Below are 16,196 nucleotides of genomic sequence, written 5' to 3' on the forward strand. Positions count from 1 at the left end.
TGCCCCACCACCCCAAGCCTGGCTTCTGCTCTCCAGAATGCCTTCCACCCGCTCCCTATCTCCACCCCACATCTCTGCTCTTCCCATGTAGCCCAGCAGGCCCTGCTGCAGAGCCTCCCTTTCCTGCAGGGCAGCACACTCACTCCTGTATCCTGCAGCCAGGCCAGTCTCCTTGGCACCCTTGCCAACCCCACCCTGCTAATGTTCTGAGACAGGGCGTCTGAATAGCTCTGTGCAAGCAAGACTGCCAGGGCCAAGAGCAGCCTGGGAATCGGGAGACAGATCCAGATGCCGGGTGGAAAGCCGCCTGGGTATTTTGATGCCTATGCTGAGAAGTTGGGGTGGGGGGTGTAGGGGGGAAGGAGTTACATTCTCAGTTGGAAGGACAAAAGGGGAACCAGAGGGCCCAGGGGCCAGGGGGTGTTGCTTCCCATTTGCTTGGCCCAGAAGGGGTTGTGTAAATTCAGCTATGTCTTGTTTGGCCCTGCAGCCAACTGCCTTCCTGGCAGAAAGGGGAGAAATATCACTGCATTAACAGAACAGAGCTTGCCAGCAACTAATAAACCCTCGGAAGAGTTGCAGTCAGCATTTCTCAGAGCTTTCCACTTCTGCAAAGGATGAGAGCTGCTCGCTTCTGTCCCTCTGCTGGGGCTAGTGTCCCTCCCTGCAGTCTCAGGACCTGGGATTCTGGGTAGTGCTGTTCCAAATCAGGACACAGAATGGCCAAGCTCGGTGATCCCGCAGGGCCTGATGGCTCATGACTTCTCTGAATGCCACAACACCCACACGTCATGGTCTGAGAGAGCTGTGACATACCTTTCAGACGTTGACAACAGGATGCCACCTTCAAGAGACGGTGTACTGTGTGCTCTTTCATCCTCTCCAAGAAGGAAAAGGAGGCCCATAGGGCAAAGAGATATGTTAGCATAATTTATTAAAGTCACCATACAAAGACTGAGTGTCACAGACAGGAAATGAATTTGAAGGGGCACAGAGATCACACCGAACGCCCTCATTCTGCAGAGAGACTGCCTGAAGTCTCAGGACACTGTGCAGACAAAGCCAGGCCCTGGGCTGAGTCCTGACGTAGAAACACAGACTTAAGGCTTCTGGCCGTGGGGCAAGTATACCTAAGACTGAAGTTGTCCCCATGGCCCCGCAGTCACGTGCCTGAACACTCTTGAGGCTACTAGGCCTCCAGGAAATACAATGAGCTACAGGGTCATTCGGGGTGGGACAGAGGTTGTTATGGGGTGCGAGGGGTTAGAAGAACCCACCTGGGCCCCCCAAACAGTCCCAACTGTCCTATTCCGCAGACAGCACACACTCAGGGACAGACGCTAGCCCTCTGAGATACAGGTTGGTTCTGGAGGAATAAGTGAAAAGCAGAGATAGAGGGGCGGAATGGGGAGTTAGTACGCCCCTGGGAAACCAGAACACTTTCCCCACAGTCAGGAAAACCCAAATACCTTAGAGAAGCCTGTACAACACTGGTACTGAATCAATTATGAGATGTAAGCAAAACCAGCAATAACTTAGCAAAATAAATACAGTGGCGGTTTTGCTGGGACTGATGCGACTCGGAGGAAAGTTTTTAGCTCTGGGTTAGGAAGACTGAGTTGTGCCTCTCAGGGCACTGCAGGGGAAAACCCACAGCCTGGGACCTTCCAAGACAGCGAAGCCCCAAAAACTATTCGTGGCCCTAGAGAATCTTCCTGCTAAACTGCTCCCTGGATGCACATTCCTCTGTCTTCAGGAAGGCACACTAGCTAGTTTAGGTTGCCCGGCTGAGACCAGACCTGTCCAGCTAGCTCCCATTGGCTGTCTGTAGGAGGCCCTGGTCAGCATGGCACAACGGTGGAGCCAAGTGGGAAAACAAACAGTTTGTTGTTGAGACCTGAGCTGTGTTTGCAGAAGGAACTTCGTTCCCCCGGGACACCTCCAGCCACTGGACGTCTGTGCTTCCAGTCTTTCAGGCTGAGACAAATTTTGTCCCTTCTCTGGACTTGACGAGGGGCTGTCTTTGGGCAGCTAGACTCCAGTGTACGCAGCAGGGAGCTCTGGTACATGGGAAAACACTAACTGAGAGTAAGGATATTGCCTTGTTCCTGCTGGCAGGAGACCATCTTCCCAAGGTCTGCAGTGTCCCGAGGAGACAGATGCCCCCGCCCCATCTGCCAGCAAGCAGAGGACAGAAGCCCGGGGCATGAGCCCAAGACCTGGGGCCACCAGGGTAGTCGGGAAGCCAGCGTCAGCGGCCTACAGGGGTGGTGGGCTTCTCTGCAGGACTGAGGCGACACAGTGGCAACTTCGTCTCCCGGCAGCTCAGGTTTCTACCACCCGGATGAGAGGCAGAGGCTTAGGGCTGGGGGGCTTGGATATCCTGACACTGGAGAGAAAGGAGTAGATGGTGAGGGCTGTGCCGTTGCACCCCGCCTCCCAGAGCCTCCCCTCCCTGGTTCCACGGTGTCTCTGGAATACTACACTGCAGGGCTGGCTCATCTCGTGAGCTCTTATGTGATTTTCAGTAACATGGAGGAGAAGCTGTGGCACGGCCCATTCATCTGCTGGCAAGGGTGGTACAGATGGAGTAGCTAGCTACACACCTGAGGAGTGTACAGAGCTCAGGGTCTTGGTTTTCCCCCAAGATTTGAGGCCTCTTTGTGACTCTCTTAGAAACAAAAGACTCTCCTCTAGAAATATGCAAATATATGTACAAATTTGCAATACACAAATATTATAAATAAAATTCACATGCAATCGCGGGGCTCATACACTTCCAGGAGCCATGAATGTTCCTCCCAGGCTAGGAAGCAGCCTGTTGAACACAGATGGGAGATGGGGGCAGGAAGCTGGGCCTCAGGGCAGCAAGCTTTACACAGCTCCTCGGAGCTTTCCCGTCCTCCTGGGCCCAGGCTCTGCAGGCGCTCACCTGCCCAGATCCTCGGTCTTGGCTCGGGTCTGTGTGCTGAAGCTCCCGCGGGCGACCTGCTTCTCTATGAGATGTTCCATGCGGTCGTGCATCTCCAAGTTCTGCAAGGCAAGCGCAGGTCAGTGGGTCTCTGGGGCTGCTGAGTGCCCCATGTAACCTGCGCGGGTGCTCCCGTTAGCCAGGAGCACCGCACGGGTGCTCCCGTTAGCCAGGGGTGTCCTTTCCCCTCATCATCTTCAGAACGGATCACTCTCTGCCCCAAGTGCCTGCTCCTCCGTAACCTAGCAACCCAGTCACTTCTGGCTCCTCCTCCTCCATGTATGTGTCCTGAACATGGCTTTGTGTCTTCAGTTAAAACAGTCTTATGCCTTTGTCAACAGCCTAGTTTTTTTTGAGTATCTGTAGCTTCTTGGTTTGTTTTTACTTTTACTTTTTATTTATATGCATGTCTGTGTGAGTGTGTGCCACATGCATACAGGTGCCTTTGGAGTTCAGAAGAAAAGGTCAGCAGCCTAGGAACTGGACACACACATGGTCGTGGGCAGCCAGATGTAGGAGCTGGGAACCAAACAGCAAGCTCTTACCTTGGAGCCATCTCTCCAGCCCAAATAATTTCAGTGTTGTTTTGTTTTTCCCCAACATATCCCATCTTTAACTCTCGACCATGTTTTTTCTACCCTGTCTCCCACCTGTCTCCCCTACTACAGAGATCTTCACACAGTGGCTTGCAAGTGATCCAAGGGTGGTCAACACACCGGAAGGGCTCTGCAGCAAAGCAGAGATGGGACTAGGAAGTCATCTTGATAGCTGACTGAACCCTTCACCAGAGCTATGAGGAGATGCAAAGCAGAGAATGTCCCCTCCTCCTTCAAAGACTGGCTCCACCGTCAGCAAAGCTTGTTTGGTCAAAATGTGCTATGGTTGGTGGCTTGTACCACAACGCTCTGCCTTCAACAGTGGGGATGCTGTCAACTGCACCCTGGAAACTATTAACTCGACGCTGCTAGATACTCAGTTCGGAGCAGCTGTTGGACAGGACCACGCCCCCTCCATGTGCCCAGGCTTCTCGAGAACCCAGCTCCCTGTCGGGGGCTGTCCCCACAGACCTCAGCCTCCCCTCCGCGTGCCCAGGCTCCTCCAGAGCCCAGCTCCCTGTCGGGGGCTGTCCCCACAGACCTCAGCCTCCCCTCCACGTGCCCAGGCTTCTCCAGAGCCCAGCTCCCCGTTGGGGGCTGTCCCCACAGACCTCAGCCTCCAGATAGGCAATTTTCTCCTTGAGCTCTTGAATGGTGGCATCCTTCGACTGGATCACAGCCTTTGAATTCTGGAGCTGCAAAGATGTAAGAGACATGGAGTTCATCTTGCAAAGATGAGCTACATCCTCCCCAAACACCACCCTGGGCGCAGGGAAGGCAGAGGAGGCAAGAGGAGAGGTCTGCGCCTCTGGCGTTATGGTGTTTCTACAGAACCTCTGTTGTCATTATTAATGAACCCAGATGGGGGGCGGGGGCAATCTCAAATCCAAACAGACAATTCCACACCTATTCCGTTTGGTTCTGGAAAGTATAAATTGTCTATACATTCACCTAGGGAACGTTTGCTGAGTGCTTACTGTATCACAGACACAGTTCTAGACAGTGAGAAACACATATAAGGGAGCTGGCAGGAAGCGGGGAGGGGACCCCTCTCTATCCAGAGAGGTAACCTTAGAGTCTCCAAACAGTTTTGCCACCAGGCCTATCCCAACACGCTACCCTGATGCTCAGGCAGAACTGAGCAGGAGATCTGCAGGAGGCATGAGGACGGACAATCTCTGCAGGTAACTGAGTTTATTATGACTCCACTACTCATTCACCAAGGAAATGTGAGACCAGCCTTCCCCTTCCCAAGGGGAAGCCAGAAGCTAGATGCAAAAACAGTGATAGGAAACAAGAGCACCGCCCGGAACCTAGCAGCCGGCAGCCGGGACCCTCACGGGGCCACTGCCCAGAACCTAGCAACCGCAGCCGGGACGCTCACGGGGCCACTGCCCGGAACCTAGCAACCGCAGCCGGGACGCTCACGGGGCCTCAGGTGCCGAAGGGTGTACACAATGACAGCACAGGCTTGGGGGTGTACACAGAGCAGCTGAGACAGGACCCCCGGTCTACCTGCTCTATCATCTGCCGAACTTTCCGCTGCTGGCTCTTGAGCATGTCATCCAAGTGGTGGATCTTCTCACGAAACCCGGCCACTTCCTTTTCCAGAGCAGCAGCCCTGGGGAGAAAGACCAGGAGGCCAAGGTGAAGTCACACTTGCCACCCAGGGTGAGTCCCTGAGCCCCATGGCCTGCCTAGAGACAAGTAACCAGGCACTTTTAAAGCCTCACTGACACAGACAGGGTAAGTCACTTGCATGCCACTAGGGGGCAGGAGTTTTGTGTTACGTGGTAGGCCTGAACCAACCTTCCAAATTACTAGGATTACAGACACAAGGCAACATGCCTTGCCAGGGGTAGGGATTTGTTTGCTTGCTTGTTTGTTTGTTTGTTGGCTTTGGGTTTTGTTTTTCGAGGCAGGGTTTCTCTGTGCTGCCCTGGTTGTGATGGAACTCACTCTGTAGACCAGCCTGACCTCAAACTCAGAAATCCACCAGCCTCTGCCTCCTGAGTGTTGAGATTAAAGGCGTGTACCACCACTGTTGGCTTAAAAAAAAAAAAATTAACATTATTATTAAAATTGTTCAGTATTAAAGCTAGGAGAAAGTTGGTTGTCTTGTTATTTTAAGTTTCTGATTACTTAGAAGATTTAAGTAGGAACTAGGATCACTCTAAGCAAACAAAGCCAGGATCCTCAATAAGAAGCAGCTGCTCTGTCCTTATTTCTTTTTATCTCAATGATTTGTTTCTATATTCTATGTGCATTGGTGTTTTGTCGCTTGTGTGTCTGTTGGCTCTCCTGGAACTGGAGTCACAGACAGGCGAGAGCTGCGATGTGGGTGCTGGGACTTGAACCCTGGTCCTGTAGAAGAGCAGCCAGTGCTCTTAACTGCTGAGCCATCTCTCCAGCCCCTCTGTCCTTGATTATTAACAGAGAATTCCTCAAACCATTATACATTTCCAAGCACAGGAGTTAAGGAAACATGTTCTACTCTACAGTATTTGGTCTTGGGTTTCCACCTTCTGACAAGAGGCCTGCAATCTGCAGAAGTGCTAAGGTCTTAGTACACTAAACAAATGGCTGGCCGGGTGTGGTGGCGCACACCTTTAATCCCAGCATTCAGGAGGCAGAGGCAGGTGGATTGCTGTGAGTTCGAGGCCAGCCTGGTCTACAGAGTGAGTCCAGGACAGCCAAGGCTACACAGAGAAGCCCTGTCTCAAAAAAAAAAAAAAAAAAAAAAAAGGAAAGAAAGAAAGAAAAAGACAGGACTGTTGCCTGGGGTTTGTAGATAGTTAAAATGTGTTACAAACGTCAGCCCTTCTCCAGTGTCTGGGGAGAAACAGTACCTGCACACTGCAACATCCCCATACACACTTCAGGGGACAGTATGTACCTGCCCTCTGGGGACAGCAGCACTGGACCCTCTGGACCTCACCCTATACACCACTTCATCTTGTGTTCACCTGGATCCTTTAAGAATTTATAATAAGAGCCGGGCGGTGGTGGCGCACGCCTTTAATCCCAGCACTCGGGAGGCAGAGGCAGGCGGATCGCTGTGAGTTCGAGGCCAGCCTGGTCTACAAAGTGAGTCCAGGACAGCCAAGGCTACACAGAGAAACCCTGTCTCGAAAAACCAAAAAAAAAAAAAAAAAAAAAAAAGAATTTATAATAATAAACTGGACATGGTGTTGCATGCCCGTAATCTCAGCATCCAGGGGGCAGAGGCAGGCAGGTCTCTGAGTTCAAGGCCAGCCTGGTCTACAAAATGAGTCCAGGACAGCCAAACCCTCTCTCAAAAAAGCAAAAGGAACTTATAATATTGTTTCATCAGTTGCATGAGCCACTACAACAAATTCTTGAGCATGAGGAAGCAACTAGGAAGAAGCCCACCTCACACACTCACACTTTGTAGGCAAATGAGAAAGGTGGACTGAGTGCCCTTGAGCACACTAATTTTGACTGGCAGTTAAAGTTGGGGTAAAACTGAACCCTTGACATGAGGGGCCTGCATTGGTCTGGATAGTCTCAGACTTGAATGAGACTGTGGGACCCACAGTCAGTGTCAGCAGAGAAGGAGAAGGTTGGCTGACATCACGGTGCTGAGTAGTAGAGAAAGCTTCCCTTAGTCACTTTTGAGGATGCCCGGAGAACCCTGAAAGGCCACAGGCACTGCTCCTTCCCAGCTCTGCCTGAAGAAATTGACAAGTACATGCTAGTACCTGGGCGGTGGTGGCGCACGCCTTTATTCCCAGCACTAGGGAGGCAGAGACAAGTGGATCTCTGAGTTCGAGGCCAGCCTGCTCCTCTACAGAGTGAGTTCCAGGACAGCCAGAGCTACACAGAGAAACCTTGTCTTGAAAAACAGAACAGAACAAAACAAAACAAAACAAAAAGAAAATGGGCAGCGCTCGGGGTGGGTTGGTTACAATGCACCTGCCCCCTCATCCTTCTCGGACTTCAAACGGTGTGAATCCCACCCTCGGCGCTCCACACGTGTCAAACACTATTCCAGAACGTTCGTCTGGATTATCTCGCCCTTTGTTTCTCTTTTACTCTGCCCTAGGTACCTTCCACACAGAGGAGGTGGGAGCTCTGAACGCAGCCATCCCCCAGCACCCGAGGGGGAGTGATCGCAGAGACCCCCAGCCATGTGCTTCTGTTTCTCTTTAGTATTTGCATCCGTCTGTGTGTGTGCACCCCCCTTACACCTCACCTCTACACTATGTAGGATACCGATGCCATATAAATGCCACCCACATAACTCTTTATTGTTTGTTTTGGGGACCAATGGCAACAAAATAAGACTGTAGATATTCAGTAAAGAGACATTTCCGGTTTCTTGGGTTTTGTTTTGTTTTTTCTCTTTGAGACAGGGTCTCACTGTGAAGCCCTGGATGGTCTAGATCTTGTTATGTTGACCAGGGTGGCCTAGAGTCCATAGACATCTACCTGCCTCTGCCTCCTGGGTGCTGGGATTAAAGGCGTGGGCCCCCATTCCTAGCTCTGTTGTGGGAGTTCTGATGTCTTTTAAAACTCAGTTGTGTTGTGTAAACATGTTTCTGTTTCAACCCATGTGTGGAATACACACTGCCCCAGATTGGCCACGGCAGCAGACTATTTGCCTCCTGCAGGCTCCGAGAAGGGCGCGATCTTTGCCAGCTACAGATAGTTTAATTCTGGGGGCTCAGAAAGGGAATAAATGCCAGAGCCTGGAGAGGGTCAGGGGTGCTCGGAAGAAGGTGGCTCCTGCTCCACCTGCTGCCCCTGGGTGCTGTTGGTTCAGTTTGAGGAGAAGAAGTTAAAGATGCCCTGATGACAACGACCGGACTTGCCCCAAGGAACCCGATGACCGTAACCAGCAGGAAGGAGCCTGAAAAGCCTGTCACGGGCCCTTCCCCTCTAACGTTCTTTCTTTCCCTCCTGCCTAGTGTTGGGGGAGGGCTGGGAGGAAGGAAGAGGCATAAGAAACCCAAATAAAATAAATAAAAAGCACACTAATACAGTTCCAACTGTTCTCTTAAAGTTACTTTGAGGATATGACGTCAAACTAAAAAGGAGGCTACAATAAAAAAAAGGTGCCCACGTTTTCCAAGCCGGGAAGGCCAAACCTGGGTTGTTCTCAGGAAGAGAAAAGACCCTCTGAAGACAGAGGGGCTGTGGCAGGGTCTGCTCATCTTCGCCCTTTAGGTAATGTCTGTGGAATTTGAAGAAGTCACTTATATAATGGTGAACAGACCTACTACGGCTCCCTGAGATGTTTGTTTGTTTTAGAGACAGGGTTTCTCTGTGTAGCCCTGGCTGTCCTGGACTCACTTTGTAGAGCAGGCTGGCCTCAAATTCAGAGAGATCCGCCTGCCTCTGCCTCCCGAGTGCTGGGATTAAAGGCGTGCGCCACCACCGTCTGGTGGCTCCCTGAGATTTAACTGTTTGTTTATTATTTATCTTTGAGCCAAATCGTGTTAAGTTTCTAGGCTGGCCTGGATCTCATGGTCCCCCTGCCTCTGCCTCCTGAGTACCGGGGACAACAGGTACAGACCACCACTACTTCATCTAGAAGGAGCATTGTTACTTACATAGTCGCACTCTGTAACACAAGCTGGCTTTGAACTCATAGCAATCCTCCTGCCTCAGCCTTCTAAGTGCTCGGATCACAGCATGTGCCACCACGCCCTGTCAAGGTCTCATTCGGTCCTGACAATTGAGGAAGCGCTCTTTGCTCTGAGGGTCCCATTGATCTGGAGCCTCTGATCCCCTCTCCTCACAGGAGGTTTGCCAAACTCTAACCTTGGAGGAAAAGAACGCTCAGTAATCCCTGTACAGGCCTCTGAGGACAGCAGGTGGTTCTTCGTTTCTATCTGAACTGCTTAGAGCAACAGGAAATCCTCATGATGTTACCCGCCTGGTTCTGAAGGACTGGAGAAGTTTATACGACCTTCAGGAATGTCTAGTGTGTCTGCTTTAGGGGTAGGAGACACGGAGTGACACACCCAGTGAAGCCTCCTGCACTGAGAGCCAGGACAGCTATGCTGCCCTCCCCGCTGCCTCCGCTCCACTCACCTTAGCTCTAAAGCCAGAAATCCTTGTCTTCAGGTCACTGCCCCCATGCTAAATGAGCTCCCTGAGGAAGGCAGCCCTCTGATCAGTGCCTGCCAGGAGGGCCTCCCCAACTGAGCACACTGAGTTAACCTGGGAGGCCTGACAGTCTGCACCACCGCAGCTTTTCAGTGAACAGGGCCCTTACTTTTCTCTTTCTGCTTGGCAGTCAGCGTTCTTGGTCCGAAGCTCCTCTAGGGCCAGCTCCCCTTCCCTCACTTTCACCAATAAGGCCTGATGCTCCTGGGTGGGACAAAAGAGAAGGCCTGTAGCAGGGACGGCAACGCCTTGGGGTAAAATGGGTAGCTTGGCTGCTACTGGGTCTGGGACAGTTGCCAGAGAGCAGCAGGCCGGGCTGGTTTGATGGGCGCCCTCCCCTGTCAGGGCTAGCCCTCTCCACTCTCAGCTTACAGAAACTTCCCAGCCTCGCCCATCTGCCCGAGGGAGAAGAGGCCCGGCATTGTGCAAGCCCACCTCCCGGCTCCGGCCAGTCCTGGATGGAACAGGTGGAGTGACTGGCTGCTGCTGAGAAGAGTCTCAGAAACCCACAAGGGGCATCTGGGTAGGGGCAGGCCCGAGGAGGGAGCAGTTTCCCCTGAGTGGAAGGAGACTGAGGCTGCATGACAGACCTTCCGTTCAGAAAGTGCTGGAAGGTATCAGACAGGATGCGCATGGCTGCTGGGGAAGGAGTGCTTTGGGGAGCTACTAGGGAGAGAAGCCTGGGGTCCCTTCCTGCCCAGGGCGCCTCCATTACCGCCTCCATGCCCAGCAAGCGCCTCTGCAGCTCCCCGACTTCTGCGGCTCTCTGCTCCACTCTGTCCTCCTCTCTCTGGAGGGCCACGTTACTCTGTTCTGCTTCTCGCTGGTACCGGTTGAGTGTGACCTGTGACGCAGAAGTGTGTGTTCAATGGTGGAAGGAAAAGGGCTCGCACAGCTAAGCCTTCGACAGGGAACCTGAGGTGGCTTTGGAGCTGGGGTGGGACAGAGGAAGCAACTGTCACGTGCGCAGTGTCACTTCTCATCTCCATCCAGGGCTGCTGTGGAGATCAACTGGCCCCTCACAGACTAACTCCATCTCCAAGGTCAACTGGCACACAGTTCACCAACACCCCCTGGCTGACATCGTCAACACCTCCACAGCCCCCTCCAGGGCGGACCAAGCCTAACCCAACGCTGTGGCTTCCCTGCTAGTCAGAAGCAAATGGCCCAGGAGAGGCACCCCATCCTCCCAGTTCCCTGCTCCTTCGCCTCCATGCCAAGGCCTCACAGCGCCTGCGCACGCTGATGCAGTGGGCAGCTGGTCCTTCAGCCAATGGGAAACCACTCAGGAATGAATAGCAGGACTTGCAGTCATTAGGAAGAGAAAGTGAAGAAAGAACGTGTTTGCTTTAGTTACAGCTCCCTAGTCCTGCTCATCCCCAGCCCCACAGACAGCTCTTCCCAACACCTTCCTCGCCCCGGGAGGGTCTTCTCAGGCCCTGCGTATCCCTGAGCACAGTGCACAGTGGCGCCACACAGGCCTTAGTCCCGCCACACGTCCAAACAGCCACAAAGTTCCTTGATTGCAGCCTCGGTGAGCCTTAAGCGCGTTCATTTAGCCCAGTCCTTTGCCCGTGTCAGGTGAAGGCAGGGCCGGCGGGGCCCGTGCTGCCCCTGGTGCTTCACCATCCACTTCTCCGATTCCCACTCACCCAGCCACCCGATCGATGGCCCTGTAAAAGAATCCAGGCAAGCCCTGGGAGGCCTTGGTGACAGGAAGCAGTTTGCCTGGCTCTGCCCGATCTCAGAGTCAGGGCCTTATGCAGGAAACGGCTGAGGGGACCTCAGGCCACATAGCACACCTGCCCCAGCCAAGCAAGGCCACTGCAAATCCCTCCTCACAGCAGGCAGCCAGGACAACAGGACAGGAGACATTTAGGATAACTGTCAGTCTTGTCCTTCGTACCCCAGGTTCAGAAAAGCAGCCTGGACAATCCTATTCGTCAGGGCAGGTTAAGAAACCCTCAGTACCAGGCATTGGCCTGAAATGGGCCAGCTTCGTGGGCAGGAGCTTAGAAAAGGCTCCTTTCAGTAGAGAAACAGCACACGCAGGCTGACGTGCGCCAGAGCGGAGTTAAAAGAGCCACGATCTAAATATCTAACATCTACCACAGATTAGAGACGCAAAAAAGCAGACACACAACAACCAGGCTCCTCTCTCCCAGCAGCGCTGCCTGCCCTGCTCCTGCGGGAAGGACGCTGACCTAAGCAGCACTTCCTGCAGGCAGGTAAACAAACCGAGATCCCCAGCCTCCCACCCGCAGCTCTTCCTTCCCAGGGCAGTCAGAAATGACAAGTGTGTCTGAAATGCCACGACTTCTCAAAGCTTCCAAAACCCTAACCCTGCTCGGGCTGCACCTTCAGCCTCCTTTCCCTGTATCTTCTCCAGAGAACAGAGGAAATAGGTGGTCATCGGAGTGATACGTGAATAATTGTATTATCTAAACTGGTCATGGTCAAATGGCTGCTTTGCTCACAAACTGGCCTTAAAACCGTCCCAAGTTGAACTATGTATAACAGGAAAGTCTGCTTCGAAACCAAGCGCCAAGGAAAACAAAGCCTAGCTCCCTCTTCTACACCCACCCGCAGGCAGTGCTCACCACACACAGCCTCACACAATCCAGATGCCGGCCTAGTTCATGAATCCTTCCAACAGAACTGGAAATCGGCTCTAAGGGAAGCCGTGCCATGGGCTCCATTTCCTCAACCTCAGGGCAGTTCACCATCCTTGGAGCTGCTCTTCATCCTCCATCTTCCTCTCAAACATCCTGTGCTTAGGTAAGATGGCTCTGCGCGGGAAGGCGTTGCCAACAAAGCTTAGAGACCTGAGTTTGATGCCAAGAAGCCATGCAGTGGGAGGAAAGAACCAACCCCAGCAAAGAAGCCGGACCTCCACGGACACACCACCCACCCACGACAGAAAAAGTTCCTGCTTTAGTTCCACGAAGAAGAACTCAGCCGGCCGGCCCCCGTCCACAAACTCTCAGTGAGCCTATGATGAACGCAATCCCATCGTAGCATATTTTTATGTGAGTGAGCAATAACAGAAGGGTAGCTGCACACAGCACAGAAAACTGCTCAGTGCACTTCATTTTATACCCAAAGACTTTTCCATGGAGAACCGAAGACCTTGTATACTTTTGTAGACCAGGCTGGCCTCGAACTCACAGAGACCCACCTGCCTCTGCCTCCCGAGTGCTGGGACTAAAGGCGTGCGCCACCACACCAGGCTGACATTGCACACTCTTAATAGAAAGGGGGTTGATATTTATAGACTTTATATATATTTTTAATTCTCCTTAAACAATCTAGATTACTGGGGTGGGGTGGGGGTTGGGCTGGTGAGATGGGTCAGCAGGGTACTGCCACCAAATCTGATGGCCTGAGTTCAGCCCCCAGGGCACACATGGTAGAGGGGGAGAACAGACCCCTGTAAACCGTTCTCTGACCTCCACAGGCTCGCCATGGCAGTGAGGTGTGCCCTACCCGCCATGTGAAGGAATGAACCAACGAGTGAGCGAGTGAATGAATGAATTTGTTTTGCTCTGTTTTTTTGAGATAGGGTCTCTCTGTGTAGCCTTGGCTGTCCTGGACTCACTCTGTAGACCAGGCTGGCCTTGAACTCACAGCGATCCACCTGCCTCTGCCTCCCGAGTGCTGGGATTAAAGGCGTGCGCCACCATGCCCGTACAGATTTTTTTTTTTAACAAAATCAACTATAGGACTAGAAATGTAGTTTCCTGATAGTGTTCCTGCCTAGTGTGCATTCGATTTTCCATGACCACACACAAAAATTTTTAAAAATCAAACCAGGCATGATGACAGACTCCTATAATCCAGCATTTGGGAAGAGAGGGACCCAGGAATTTTCAAAGCTGATCTGAGCTACATGAGACTCTATCTCTAAAGGAATGATGGCACAGGCTGGCGACGGCTCAGTGGAGTGCAGCACAGGCTGGCGACGGCTCAGTGGAGTGCAGCACAGGCTGGCTCAGTGGAGTACAGCACAGGCTGGCTCAGTGGAGTACAGCACAGGCTGGCTCAGTGGAGTGCAGCACAGGCTGGCTCAGTGGAGTACAGCACTTGCTCGTCCAGAAGACACAAGTTCAATTCCCATCACCTACACGGCGGCTCACACAATCTAGAACTCCAGTCCCAGGGTTCTAATGCTCACTTCTGACCTCCTCAGGCACCGGGCACCCATGTGACAAACATACATGCAAGCCATACACATAAAATAATGGAATAAAAAAAAACCCAACCCAACTATAACAATAATTAAGGTGACAGCCCTGTGTGTGCACTGGCATAGTTATTTCTTTGAGAAGACAGATTTATTTACTCACCCAGCCCACACTGATGAAACACCACCCTACGCCATGTACCAGGCACTGGGGTTCATGAGCACGAGAGCAACAGGCGCTGCCTACAAGGAGCCTCGGGCTCTGTGATTCTTACTATGGTCCACAGCAATGATTTCTGAATTACCTGCTGTCCCAGACCAGAACTATGCTCAACTTCAGCAGAGCAGAGAATCAAGATCTGACCTTCATGGCTAGCCCTGTGGCTCAGCGGTAGAGCACTGCCTAACATGCACAAGATCTGACCTTCATGGCTAGCCCTGTAGCTCAGCGGTAGAGGACTGTCTAACATGCACAAGATCTGACCTTCATGGCTAGCCCTGTGGCTCAGCGGTAGAGCACTGCCTAACATGCACAAGGTCTGACCTTCATGGCTAGCCCTGTGGCTCAGCGGTAGAGCACTGTCTAACATGCATGAGGCACAGACAGTTCCGTCCTCAGCACTGCAGAGAAAAACAAAACACCTGGCCTCTGAACTATTGCCAGATTTGGACAGCAAACACCTTAATACCTAAGGAAAGCAGAGGCAGGCAGGTGAGCAAGGCTTCGCAGGATTGCAGTTCTTGTTGGCTGGCATCCACCCAAGAAAACGGAGTCCATGCTGAGAGAGTCACTGGCCCCTCATCCAGCAGCCGGTCCCTCAGGGCGCCTTCTCTCCAGACACCAGCTCTTACCTCAAAAGCCACACGGTCTGACTGGTGTCGCTGTTCGGCCTCCTGCAGCTTGGCCAGCAAGTCCTGCACGGTCTTCTTCAAGCTCTCGACATCTTCACTCATGCTGGTGTGCACCTAGAACCGGGGCAGACAAAGGAAGAGGAAGCTGCCGAATCTATGCCTTGGTAAGAGACGGTGGCCCCTGCACCCCTGGGATTTGGACCATCTCTTGGGACCACCCTCACAAAAGAATTAGCAGCACACAGGAAAGGGCAACCAAATGTTTTGAGTTATTTACACAAAAAAACGTTCCCCCTTAATCCCTAAGCGTCTTGGCCAGTCTCAAATCACCCAACTATTTAGGATACAGTAACTTTTCCCTCCCCTGAGATAGGGTTTCTCTGTGTAGCCCTGTCCTGGACTCACTTTGAAGACCAGGCTGGCCTGGAACTCGCAGCGATCTGCCTGCCTCCCCCTTCCAAGGGCTGGGATTACAGGCGTGCACCACCAGCCTGGCTGACAAGGTAACTTTTAACACATCAAGGGGATAGTTTCTTTTTTTTTTTTTTTTCCCAAGGCAGGGTTTCTCTGTGTAACAGCCCTGGCTGCCCCGGAACTCTAGACCAGGCTGGCTTCGAACTCACAGAGATCTGCCTGCCTCTGCAGGGATTACACCCAGCCAGGAATGAATTACTTTAAAGCATTTTTACATTTATTTTGTGTGTTGGGGTGGCAATGTGCGTGCCGCAGAACACGTAGGGAGGTTTCTACCTGTGGATCTCAGAGACTTCAGGACAAACCCAAACCTGGCCACAGGCTCGGTCATCTGACCATCTCACTGGCTCCGTAGAATGACTCCCCAGCAGAGGTGTATGTTTGCATGTGCGTGTGCACGTGCGCGTGCCCTGCCTTCCTCCAGATGAGAATCTCCTTTTGTGTTGTCGTTGTTTTAATACAAGGTCTCACTCTCTAGCCCAGGCTGATCTGGAACTCTCTATAAGTCTTAGTCTAGCCTCAAACCTGTGGCCATCGGCCTTCCTTGCTTAGGGACGACCAGTCCCAGGGACAGTGGCCATCTGGCTCCCACCACATGGAGGCCGCAGCCCTAGAGCCCGCAGGCACCTTTTGCTGTTTTCACACTGAACGCAGGGATCAGCATAAAAAGGGCTGTTGTTGGATCAACAGGTTGAGAGCAACAACCTGAAGCTCAGGGATCTGACGTGATGAAGCAAAGGGTGTCTTGCTGAGGTGACTGCTGGCTGTCCCTCCCAGACACACCCAAACGCAGGCTGGCGTAAGGCTGAGCAGGCGTGTAGGGTCTCGCTCTCATTTTGCTGCGAAGGTATGAAACACCGCTTAACTCCCTGAGTCTGGCGCAGACTCCGGGTCTTGCACAGTAGGAAGCGGCAAGACCCTCTTCACCCCAGCTCAGAGCTCTCACGGGGTGGAGGGAGACGCTCTGTAGCCTTCTCCTTCTCCT

The 16,196-nt window shown here is 52.6% G+C and overlaps 1 protein-coding gene across 4 annotated transcripts in view; it reads right to left on the reverse strand.

Annotated features, from left to right (window-relative positions):
• Window positions 1-917: 917 nt before the first annotated feature.
• TUFT1 (tuftelin 1) overlaps window positions 918-16,196 on the reverse strand; it is a 48,715-nt gene continuing 33,436 nt past the window's right edge. For all 4 annotated transcript variants that reach the window (XM_084769284.1, XM_084769283.1, XM_084769282.1 and 1 more), the window contains 7 exons: window positions 14,738-14,851; window positions 10,418-10,546; window positions 9,812-9,906; window positions 5,083-5,188; window positions 4,179-4,262; window positions 2,933-3,033; window positions 918-2,389 (listed from right to left, as the gene is read on the reverse strand). In XM_084769284.1, coding sequence (XP_084625410.1) covers window positions 2,326-2,389; window positions 2,933-3,033; window positions 4,179-4,262; window positions 5,083-5,188; window positions 9,812-9,906; window positions 10,418-10,546; window positions 14,738-14,851 — 693 coding nt within the window. In that variant the 3' untranslated portion in view covers window positions 918-2,325. The remainder of the gene's footprint in view (window positions 2,390-2,932; window positions 3,034-4,178; window positions 4,263-5,082; window positions 5,189-9,811; window positions 9,907-10,417; window positions 10,547-14,737; window positions 14,852-16,196) is intronic.

The sequence above is a fragment of the Acomys minous genome (genome assembly GCF_964271855.1).
Source record: "Acomys minous genome assembly, chromosome: 19".
Classification (NCBI taxonomy): domain Eukaryota; kingdom Metazoa; phylum Chordata; class Mammalia; order Rodentia; family Muridae; genus Acomys; species Acomys minous.